Raw genomic sequence first — 12028 nt, 5'->3', positions numbered from 1 at the left:
CAGGCAAGTCTTGAACAGATGAATATTTAGGTTGGATGTTTTCAATTTTTGTAATGGCATTTGGCTTTAAATTATATATACTTGTTGAATCATAGTCACACTTTTGGTCCTGGTGGTAAGCAATCATTTTTTCTTCTTCTTCTTTGGTATGGGGGATCAAACTTGGGTCCTTGCACTTGCGAGGCAGGCAGCAGAACCACTGAGCTAAATCCTGGCATAAGCAATCATTTTTGATAATTAAATTATTGATAATATTCAGTTATATTAATGACACAATTAGTTCAATATTCCTGAGACATTGTAAAACCACTTTAGAGATTACTGAGCTTTGGTATGATTTCATTCAGCAATAATCTGAAACTTGGAAAGTGACTTTTCCTTTGAATTTTTCTTTCAGGAACATCTAGATATAGCAATCCAACTTTTACCTGAAGAACCCTTTTTGTATTACCTCAATGGAAGATATTGTTATACTGTAAGTTGAATGCCTTTATTCATAAATCTTATTTTAATGGACTATGAATATATGATACATTTTATTAACATATTACTCTAAGAAGTATTATAAAATCAGTGTATATTTTTGAATGTGTGATGTATATATTATAATTTAATATGAATTTTTAGTTTATAACTATAATTTTAAATTTTACAGTATCTATTTTGTGATTTATATGCTTATATTTTAAATTACATAGAGTATTATCTGTGTGTGTGTGTCTGTGTGTGTGTAAATGTACACTATCCCTGGCTCTGTGGAAGGACTTCTTTTCACCTTGCAGTGTTTATTGAAAATAAATTCTGTACTAACTAATTGGTCAGAAGATAAACTTCAATTTTCTGGCCACAAAATATCTTAAAATATCATTTGTGTTGTATGTATTCTTTCTTTAAGGAACTTGATTTATAAGGGATATGTGATTTATGGATAAAGCTCAAATAAGGGCAACTGGTCAGCCTAAGACCCAGTGTCTTAAATAGCAGTGTTAGTTTCCAGAAGAATATCAGGATGTAAAAGTATATCTGAATAGATGCATTAAAAAGTTACCATAAAAAGGAAATGCTATTTGTAAATGAGAAAATTAGGATGCGCAAAAGAGGTAACTTTTTCATTAAGCCTGAAAGAGGATTAGAGATACAGAAAGAAGTTTGCTTTTATTAAACATCGATTATAGGCCACATGTGCATTTTACACTTTATATTTCTTCTTGAATTTAATTCTTGAAATAGTTTGTGAGAAAGTTATTTAGTATTATTCTAGTTTTAAAATAACCTGACTCTTTATGATAACAACCTTCTTGGCACCCCAATTTACTAGTATGTGAAAAAGCCAGCATCAATACTCAATTTTTCATAATTCCAGAATTTATACTCTTTCCATTCTGTCACATAGGAAAGGAACTTATGTTTTTATAAGGAGAAAAAGATTAAAGTCATATCATCTGTTTCTCCCATTTTTGTCCTGGTTATGATACTGCCATGTTAAATAATAGAATAATTATAGCACTCAGATTTTTAATTATCTATTCAGAGTTATAAAATACATAGTGATATCTCCATTCTCTTAAATATTGCAGTTAACTATACCATTCATTTGCTAAGGCTGTATTACCTTCCAATAGATCACATTTTTCATTTATTATTTTTTTTCTGTTAATGCCAACTTATCTGAAAGCTCTTGGAGAAGGTCCATATTTTACACTACTTAGTATACCATTCAGCATGAAGCTCAGTTCTTTGCACTTTCCATAAGAATCTCTAAAAGTAATTGTTGCTCGGGTAACACAATGAAAATAGAGAAAAATTACAGAGAATCAAGCATATGAAAAGCAGTAGTAATAATAGCTAACATGTGCATGGCTCATGTAAGCATTTTATATGATTGTAGACATTGACAGATTGTAGCTCACTTAATTCTTTCAATAACCCTACAAAGTAAATGATTTGCCTAAGGTCAATCAGCTGTTAAGTAGTAGAACAGGATTCAAATCCAGGTAGTTTGTTTCCAAAGTCATTGCTCTTCACTAGTCTCTCTTCCTACAAATTATAAGTAGAAATAAAAAATAGGAAGTATGAGAAGAAGTTGGAATTCATTGTTGCATGGGGAATAGGTTTTAGCAAAGGTATTAAAGCAAGAATGAACAAATATAAAGATTGTTTCCAGCATGTGCAGATTAGAGAGCTCAAAGCATATTAAACTTCACATTTAACAAGTTACTTAAATGACTGAACTTCATTTACACTCATCAACCTGGAAGAAATCTTAAAACTATAATGTTAAATGAAAAAAACACATCACAAAGGAGATAATACAAAGTTCAAAACAAAGCAAAAATAAGCACATCAATAAGTAAAGTTACATAGAAATGCAAATTTCTAAAGACTAGAGGATAATGGCTACCTAGAAAATTTGAGGATGGGATTAAGAAGGAAGACACTTGATGTGGGTGGAGGATATCAACTGTATCAATCCCCTTTAAGTATTCATTTTGGAATCAGTTTAATCTTTTATAATGAACACCCAATACTATTCATAATTTAAAAAATTAAAAAATTAAAAGTAAAAAACAAATGGCAATATGAAACTTAGTTTTGTTGGTTATTTATTTTTTTTAATCTCCTGGATTGTAAATATATATACTGGGCCCTCTGAACTCTCAAGTTAATATTTAAGGACAAGTATTTTTATTTATATATGTGGTATTTATGTGCACATACATACATATGTATCTACACACCTCTCTGAGGAGAGATAATCCATTCAAAGTTGAATAGCTTCTTAAGAGTGATGGTGCTCTGTATTTGCAGGTCTCAAAGCTCAGCTGGATTGAGAAAAAAATGGCTACTACTCTATTTGGAAAAATACCATCTTCAACGGTACAAGAAGCCTTGCGTAACTTCCTTAAGGTATTTTTTGTTGTTTTAGTTACTTTTCTCGTTGCTGAGACAAAATACCTGACATCCCAAGTTAAGGGAGGAAAGGTTCATTTTAGTTCACAGTTTGTTGAGCGTTCAATTCCTAGTTTGCTGGCTCCAAGGCAGGGTGGCCTGGCAGAGGGGCATTGCAGAGGAGAAATAGTTCATGGCAGGCAGAAGGCAGCAAAGTAGTGAGGAAGCAGCAAATGATGACAGCAGCCCTCTTTTTGTCCCTTATATTCTATCCAGGCTACACAGCCTTAGGGCAAGTAGCACTCACACCCAGAATGGGCCTTCCCATTATCCACACTGAGAACCAATCAGTGGACTGATTTAGTAATCACACACTTAATCCCAACATCATACCCTGGATCCAGCCACCTCTGAAAAGCCCCACCTATAACTGCATGAGGCTTTGAGGCTTTGGGGGGACATCTAGACATAAGCTGTATCATTTGTCAATTCATTATTTTCATATCAGACTGACTACCAACTGTACTGGTTCTTGCTACTCTTGTCAAAGAAATCTGTCTCTTTTCCATGTGTAGATCTCTAACTGAGATGCTCATTTGGATCTTAATTTTGTCACGTTCTGTGTTTTGTTTTGTAGTAGTAGGGTTGAATCCAAGGAGTACTGAGCTATATCTTCAGCCCTTTTATTAATTAAAAAAAATTTTTTTGAGACACAGTCTCACTAAGTTGTCCAGGCTGGCCTTAAACTTGGAATCCTCCTGCCTCAGTCTTCTGAGTAGCTGGTATCAGAAGGGTGTGCCAACATCTGAATGGTTTGTTCTTCTTTAAGCCTTTAATAATATAATTTGTGTTTCAAATTTACACTTCCTATAACAGCTAGTTATTCCCTAGGTCAGTGATCGAGAACCTTTTAGAGACAAATGCCCACCCAAATTGCAACCCAAAACCCACTTATTTATCACAAAGTGCCAATACTGCAATTAAACACAAATACTGAGATTTTAGTTTTAAAAAAGCAACATATTTTGTCTTAAAAGAAAAACAAATAACACCCATGCAATAGGTTTGCCATCACCACCCTAAGTCCTAGGAATAACAAGCTATTTTTTTAAAATAATTCAGCAGCCTATATAAAGTTTCATTATAGCAACCCTTACTACCAGTGTGAGAGAAACTCCCCAACACAAGTGAGCATGTGCAGAAACAGCCACACCCTTGTATCAGACTTGTTTCCAATACTGTACTCATAAGCATAATATAGGACCAGTTTAATCTTGTGTGTGTGTGTGTGTGTGTGTGTGAGAGAGAGAGAGAGAGAGAGTGTGTGTGTGTGTGTGTGTGTGTGTGTGGATTAAACCCAGGGAGCATTGAGTTATATCCCCATCCTACCCCTACCCCTTTTTTTGAGACCGGCTCTCTCTAAATTGCCCAGGCTGGCCTCAAACTTGTGATCCTCCCACTACAGCCTCCCTAGTAGCTGGGATTACAGGAGTGCCATCACATGCTGCAGAACTAGTTTAATTTTAGAACTAAAAGATACACAAGGAAGAGTTATTTTTTAAATCACCTTCTAAGTCATAGACATTTGTATTGAAGATTCTTGGAGCATCAGATCATACCAGTATTGTTATGATCTTAAAATATATAAAATATATAAATACATTTAAAATATATAATATATATAAAAACTGTAAAATATATAGTTGCTTTACTAATAAACTTTAAACAATATATAGGTGTGCACACATGTAAATGTGTAATATATCCCCTCATATAAACAACTTCTTGTTGGTCTAATCCTATCTCTTTTCTCTGAAACCAATATAAGGTGTTATATTTACAAGCTGAACAGCCCTAATCCAAAAATCTGAAGTCTGAAATTTTGCAAAATCTGAAACTCTTGAACATCAAGTTTTAGATTTTGGAGCATTTGGAATTTTAAATTTTTGGATTAGGAATGGCAGGTTAAGTCCATGCACATGTTCCAAAATTTAAGAAAAAAAAAGGTCTAAAATCTGAAACACTTTGGGTCTCATACTTTGAACACAGGATACTCAACATGTGTCAAATTGTTTTTTCTCCCACTTACTTATTTCAGATTTATAAAAATATAGGCAAAATCAGGCTGAATCATATTTTCTGATGATAATATTTCCATTGTATTTTAGGGATTGATTTTGCAAAACTGAGAGGGAATTTAGAGATCATATAGTCCCAGGTGACAAATAGACTTCCTCTGTCCAATGGCCAGTGGTTGCCTGGAGGACTTTGTGTGCAAATTAGTGTCCTGATACAAAGCACAAGCCCAACAGAAAAGAATGCAGGAAATAAGATCATAAAGGCCATACATTTCTTGTGTTTTTTATTTAATATGATGTTTTGACTTATAAAAAGGGAATCAAGGAACTAATTTGTTCGATCTCGCAAAACAATATATTTGATTTAAGAGTGAAGTCTAAGCATCCTCTTTTCTTCACCTTTTTTTATTCAATGAGAATTTATTCTTTCACTTTAAATTCTGTAAAAATATAGATCATGGTATATTTAAGGGAAATGATTTAAATAAGAGATACTGAGGGGTTTTTTAGATGGTATTTGAACTCAAAACTCATTTCCTCTTAATATCACAGTTATAACTGAGGATTGGGGTTTCAAAACATTGTATAAAAGTTCTTGAGATGCTCACATGCCTGAAATAATACACAGATGAAATCAAACATAGTAAGTAGCACAGTAATGTAGAGAATTAAGGAGTGTAAGCTCTGGAACCAGACTATCTGGCTCACTCTTGTCTCTACCACCTCCAGGAATCTCTCCTACAGATACAAGTGCACATGTGTAGAAGCATAGAGAAGCAAATATGTGATTTGATAATTATTGGTAGTAGAGAAAATTAAGAATAAATTTAAATGTTTGATGGGGAAATGCTTAATTTAATTGCTCTTCTTGCATAGTATGAAATATAGCTCTGAGACAATGATACAGATCTGTGCAGGCTAACATGAAACCATGTCTATGATGCCTTATAGGGAAAATACAAGTTTTGGATCCATGGATAGAAAATGATCCCAATATATGTTTTCTTTCAAAATCCAATTATTTATTTATTTTTTTGTTTGTTTCGTTTTTCCATACTTAACAAAGTTCTGATAGGGTTCATGTCACACTATTTATAGTGGTTATTCCTGGAGAATGAGATTGAAGTTGAGAATAAAAGTACAAAGGAGGGGCTGGGAATTTAGCTCAGTGGTTCTGCTGCCTGCCTCACAAGCGCAAGGACCCAAGTTTGGTCCCCGGTACCAAAAAAAAAAGAGTAGAAAGGAGAAACTTTCACATTTTAATTTTAGAAATGTCTGGCTTTTTTGCAACTTATAAAACAAGCATTTTGAGCTTAAATTTTTAAAAGTGTCCCTCTTCTGTTATGTTTTGCATCCCTCTAGGTAAGAAATCACAGTCAGATTGAGAGCTTACTTGCTTCCAATTACACAGCAACAAAATCTGGCTCTGAAGCAGAAATTGACTTGGAATCTAAAAAGAGCTCTCTAAGAATGATACCACAACTAAAAAATTCTAATCTCCTAGAGACAAGGAGCTGATATAAAAAAGAATATTAGATGAGAAGTAAAGTTCCTTCAAAATACTTATATCTGATTGAATTAGTTTCTAGGGTCTGCCTTTCTTCTGAAAGTACTTGACAAGAAGGACCTCTGATGTTACTCAACTCATATATAATTTGTTGAAATCATAAATAAATATTAATCTAGTGGAAGATGCTTGCTATGGAGTATCAGTCCCTCTGTACCCTCATTTCCTGAACAGATTGCGAAATGGATAGTACCTGCCCTGGGAACAGTAAATCAACAGTTATTTTTTTGTTTTTGAAGGACAAAAGAGAAAGGATAAAAATGGAAGTCTGAGGACAATGATTATATAAAGCAATCAGAAAACCTAAAATTTTCCAGTGCTTTGTAAGCTTTATGACCACACTGATAAATTTCATTTTAATGGCAAAAGCTATGTTTCTACCCAAAAGATACTTAAAACGATTCAATGGAAAACAACCTACCTAAGTTCATGGGGCCAGTTTGGATAATAGTATCTAATATTCTGAAATATATCCTCTTCACTTGTGGCTGTTATTCTTATAATATTTCCCTGTCATTCACTTGTCCTTTTTCTCTTCAATCAGGTTGAAGAAATACATCCTGGTTATTCTCTACTCAATTACATGTACTTGGCCAAGGTAATGAAAACCTCTCTTTAAATATTACTTTGAATCCATTACTTTAAAATGTGATTCCTTTTAATGTGATTCCTTTTCATTTCTAGTGTTATGTAGATCTTGAGGAAAATCAGAATGCTTGGAAGTTCTGTAATTTGGCATTATCACTTCCCACTGTTACCAAAGAGGTAAGTCTAGATAGTAGCAGTGAGTGTTACTCTCATCAATTTCATTTAGGCTTAAAATCTGAAGTGGCTTAGTATACTTGAATTTTCTTTCTTTATTAAATTATATTTACTTTTATTTTTGCAGATTTATTGAGGTATAATTGACATATAAAAATTATAGATATGAGGGGCTGGGGACTGAGCTCAGTGGTACCACGCCTGCCTCACAAGCGCAATGTCCTGAGTTTGATCCCTGGTTCCAAAAAAAATTATAGATATGTAAGATATGATTTTTTTAAGATATGATATTTTGATATATGTATACACTGTGGAGTAATTGCCACACTCAAGCTAATTGATATGTCCATCACCACATGTCGTTACCTTTTCTGACTGTTGAGAAACTAAATATTTACTGTCTTAGCAAATTTCAAGTATATGTTACAGTATTATTAACTATAATCATCATGCTGTAGATTAGATCACCAGAATTTATTCATCTTTTAAGTTTGTACCCTTCACCCATTGGAAGAAAATGGGGCAGCGTTGACAATCACCTACTTTCTCCTTCCATGATGGTATTTTCTTTTATATTAAAATATTTTGACTTTGATTTTTCATGTATGTGAAGTCTTAAATTTTGCTTTATGTCTAAGATAAACTAGCACTAGGAGGCTACTTGGATCTTTAAGGAACACGCAAATCATGGGCTAGCAGATAAAATATCCCGATGCTCAGTAGGTGTAAGAGTTCAGGGAATGGGACAAGCCCTACTTGGAAGGAGGGAGAACAGTGTAATTCTGAGGAGCTGGTGATTAAACTACGTAGGCAGCAAACAAGCTGGACAATTTGCCTGATTAGACCATGGCAAATGCAGATGGAATTACTATCCTCAGGCCCCAGCTCAGAGCAGGATATGGCTCTCCAATGCCATGAAAAAGATTAAAAATGTGTATTAATATTCTCTTGATTTGGAGGCACCTTCTGTTAATAAAAAAAGAAACTATTGTATTGCCTCTTGCCCTTCTATTTAGTAATTCAGGATTCTGGATGTGCTACACAGTTTAGGCTTTCTTCAGGGTTAATGGTTCAGTCAGCGCTCGTAGGAGCTATTCACTGGTATGGTGGGAACAATGGAAATAGATAAAATGTTTTATTGTTCCCTCCTTTTTTAATGAATTGAGTTTATTAGTACATTTTAGGTATACATAGTGATCGCATTCATCATAGGGAATTTGTGCCTGTGCATGATATATCTTGGTTCTTATTACTGTCCCCTTCTTATACCACCAAATATTATCATCCTCTAATTCATAACAAAGAAAGAATGCCTCAGAAAAAAGCATTCCTTGTGTTCTCTGTTGGCATAGTACATAAAACATTTGTTGTGATCTTTTATGTAAACAAGACATGCTGTTGCCCTCTGGGAGCTTACAACTGAAGAGCATATGTGGTGTATATCCACATAACTGTAGCTCAAGGTAGAGAGCATGAAGTGCTAAGATACATACAAATAATTGGTTATGGGAATTTGAAAAGGGAGAAATTACATCCTCCTATTTGATATCAGATGGCATCAGAGGTGGACTGAAAGCTCTGTATAACATGGTTAAAAATGGGCACAAAGGGGAGAAAACAAAGATTTGTTTGCCTGTGCAGTCATGGGAAATAGGGTTGAAAAGGGAAGTGCAACAAGATCTGCCATGTATCTCTACATGGAGGAAGCATCCACGCCTGTGTCTCTAAAGAGGGTCACTAGGACTCCACTGGGTCCCTTCCCTGAACACATGCACAAGGTCTGGGGCTGTAGATATGTATCTTCTGATGTTTGGAATTCCCAGTAGGGTTGATTGTCCTTAGTACTTTTCCTTGATGTCATTTAGCATAGTTGTGATTATTCCATTAAAGTAGCAACCAAGTATGTTTCATTCACCATTTTATTTCTCTGAGTATATCACCTAGCATAGTACCATTCAATAAAGATTCATAGAAAGAATTAAAATACTACTTATCCCATACAAATAAAAAATAGTGTGAATAACAGTAAGCAGGATTTGTAATAAATGTAACTAAGAAATTTGCATACTGTGGAACTATTTCTGTAATAAGAAATATAAGCTGAGCAAATATTTCTTACCTTATCTTCTTTTTTTTTCTAGTGCTGTCTCTATTTGTATTCTTAACAATTCTAAGTACTAAATGTATAGACAGGAATATTTCACTTTTTTTTTTTTTTTTTTTTTTTTTTTTTGGTACCAGGGATCAAACTCAGGACCTTGTGCTTGTGAGGCAGGTGGCGGAACCACTGAGCTAAATCCCTGGCCCTCACTTTCTTTTTTAATGAGAACATAGAGTGAAGTTAGTTGTATGTAGAACCATATATCTCTACAAAGGTTTTCAGATTGATTGATGATTTGCTGATCAATTTATTCATTGCCAAAATGTCTACCAGTGCCACAAATTACAAGGAAGTCAGCATAGCCATTAGTTTTGTCTTCCTCCTGTGAACTTGTCTGATATACCTGCCTCTTTCTTGTGCCATTTGTGACTTCTTTCTTGCATTAGTCATTTATAGACATAACTTTTGTCCCTCATTAGGGAGCTCTAATCCCATCACACTGCCACTTGATATTGGGAGTGTCACCTAGTTAGCCTCTAGAGCCCAGGTTCATGTGTGTAAGCACCTTTACATTCCCAGAATTTGAAACTACAGTATTTTTATTGTTCACATGGACTTTTCTTAACTTTGGGGTGATAGTCTCAGATCCTAAGAAACATATCATTTTTAAAATGAAAAGGATTCTTATGTCTAAAGCAGTATAAAATGATTGCTAAATGAAATAATGACTTTGTCAGTGGCCTGAAAATTTTTAACTGGAGGCACCTTTGTTCATTGGCCTTGAGTGTACTGAGAAACCTTAAATATATAAAAAATTGTGTAATATTTTGTTATATAGTGATAGATGTGCTAGTTTGGGGAAAACTATATTTTAAAATTGCTGTAATCTTTTAAAGTGAAATTAATCATCTTTCTATGACAAACAGACTTATAGTAATCTCCAGTATAAGGTATTTTGATAAAGTCAATAACAAAATTGGATTCTGACAGTGGAATCTTAGATTTTTTTCAAATTTCTGCTGCTGCACCTAGGACTCCTTTATATAATAGTTGAGGAGAAAAACAATAATATTAACATGCTGCTGTTTTCATTGTGTCCGCCTACATGAAAGGCTTTCCCCTTCCTGCATCCCACCACTCCAGATCTGGTAGAGAAGAGTCTGGAAATAGCTCTCCACATTACCCACATTCTCACAGATCTGAATCCTGCTTTGTCCTAAGAAATCCACTGTTTCTTTGTAGTGACCTTTGAAAAATATGCCTGCACTCAATCATAATCCTTTTCAAAGGACCCAGACTATGGGAATAAATATGTGAGATTTCATTATGTATTTATATTTTCTTTATAGGATAAAGAGGCACAGACAGAGGTGAAAGCAATAATCAAGTCCTTGAAGAGGTAAATGAAAGAACTCACTTTTCAACAAATCTAACAATCTACTAAAATTTAAGTTTATCAGAGTTGTTTTTATTGTCCTGTTTTCCTTTTAATGTAAAGGAAATGTATTTAAGTTTGAAGGTAAAACCGTATTTCTATGATATACATTCCACTAATAGCATAACAGAATAAATTATGTTATTTGGAGAATATATTTACTATAATATGTGTACATGGTGATTTATAAACACATATGCTTTATGTTTTTTCTATCAATAAACTGTAGCTTTCAGAATATTTTAAAGAAAACATTTAAATAAGTCCAATAAAATGAACTCTAGTGAATATTTTATTGTTTTAATGGAGACCATAAAACCTAATCGTTTCATTAATTGGATGAAAAATGGAAACAATGACCACAGTTGTTGGTAGAAAAACAAAACCAAAAGGATGAATATAATTATTATTTGGGCAAATATGAATAAAATACTGTTTTACTACCAAGTTTGCATAAATTTTTCTCTTCTTTCATGAGACATTTAATATTGGCGATATTGCCATAAGATGAAATATTCTTATATACTGTTAGAGGATATTTTTGCATAACTATTTGATAAAACATATCTAATGTCTCAAAAATATGTTAACTCTAATCTTGTGATTCTACTTCATGGAAATAAAGAAAAAAGTATAAATATTTGTGTGCAAACATTCATAAGAACATAACACTGTGTCTAACAATAAGAAAGCAATTTATCACATTAGAATTTATAATATAATATTATTTTGACATTGAAAATAATTATAAAAATGATATAGGAAAGTGTAAGGAACATCTTAAGAATTCAACAAAATAGTACAATATATGATTTCAACTATATGAAAATATGTACAGAAAAGTAGTGGGAGATACAGTAAAATGATAATAGTTTATATTTCTGTGAGGCTGTATCTTATTTACTGTATTTCCATACTGTATTTTTATTTACTTTCAAAATTTTTTCATTTCTTATAAGTACCTATTAATTTTATCAAATGCTGGATTTCGATGCATATATTTTGATCACATTCATCCTCTCATCACCTTCCCTTACACTTCAGTCCCTCTCCCACTTGCTGTTTTCCTCTATTAAAGTAGACTAGTCTAAATTTTACTTTCATCTCATCATTTTTAGATTCCATATATTAGGGAGAACATGTGATACTATCTTAGTCAATATCCTGATCTCCAGATCCATCCATCTTTCTGAAAA

The 12028-nt window shown here is 33.3% G+C and overlaps 1 protein-coding gene across 17 annotated transcripts in view; it reads left to right on the top strand.

The window, feature by feature from the left end:
- Positions 1 to 12028, top strand: part of Rmdn2 (regulator of microtubule dynamics 2) — a 102933-nt gene that overhangs the window by 53516 nt on the left and 37389 nt on the right. For 16 of the 17 annotated variants that reach the window (XM_087216471.1, XM_087216470.1, XM_087216469.1 and 13 more), the window contains 5 exons: positions 398 to 475; positions 2809 to 2907; positions 7079 to 7132; positions 7219 to 7299; positions 10747 to 10796. In XM_087216471.1, the coding sequence (XP_087072597.1) occupies positions 398 to 475; positions 2809 to 2907; positions 7079 to 7132; positions 7219 to 7299; positions 10747 to 10796 (362 nt within the window). Of the gene's footprint in view, positions 1 to 397; positions 476 to 2808; positions 2908 to 7078; positions 7133 to 7218; positions 7300 to 10746; positions 10801 to 12028 lie in introns of those variants that run through there. The other variant, XM_087216473.1, reaches the window with a different exon arrangement.

The sequence above is a fragment of the Heterocephalus glaber genome, unplaced genomic scaffold (assembly GCF_053883595.1).
Source record: "Heterocephalus glaber isolate CG9 unplaced genomic scaffold, H.glaber_assembly_v1.0 deba00001457, whole genome shotgun sequence".
Classification (NCBI taxonomy): domain Eukaryota; kingdom Metazoa; phylum Chordata; class Mammalia; order Rodentia; family Bathyergidae; genus Heterocephalus; species Heterocephalus glaber.
The sequence above is the reverse complement of the archived record's forward strand: the minus strand, read 5'-3'. Positions and strand labels throughout refer to the sequence as shown.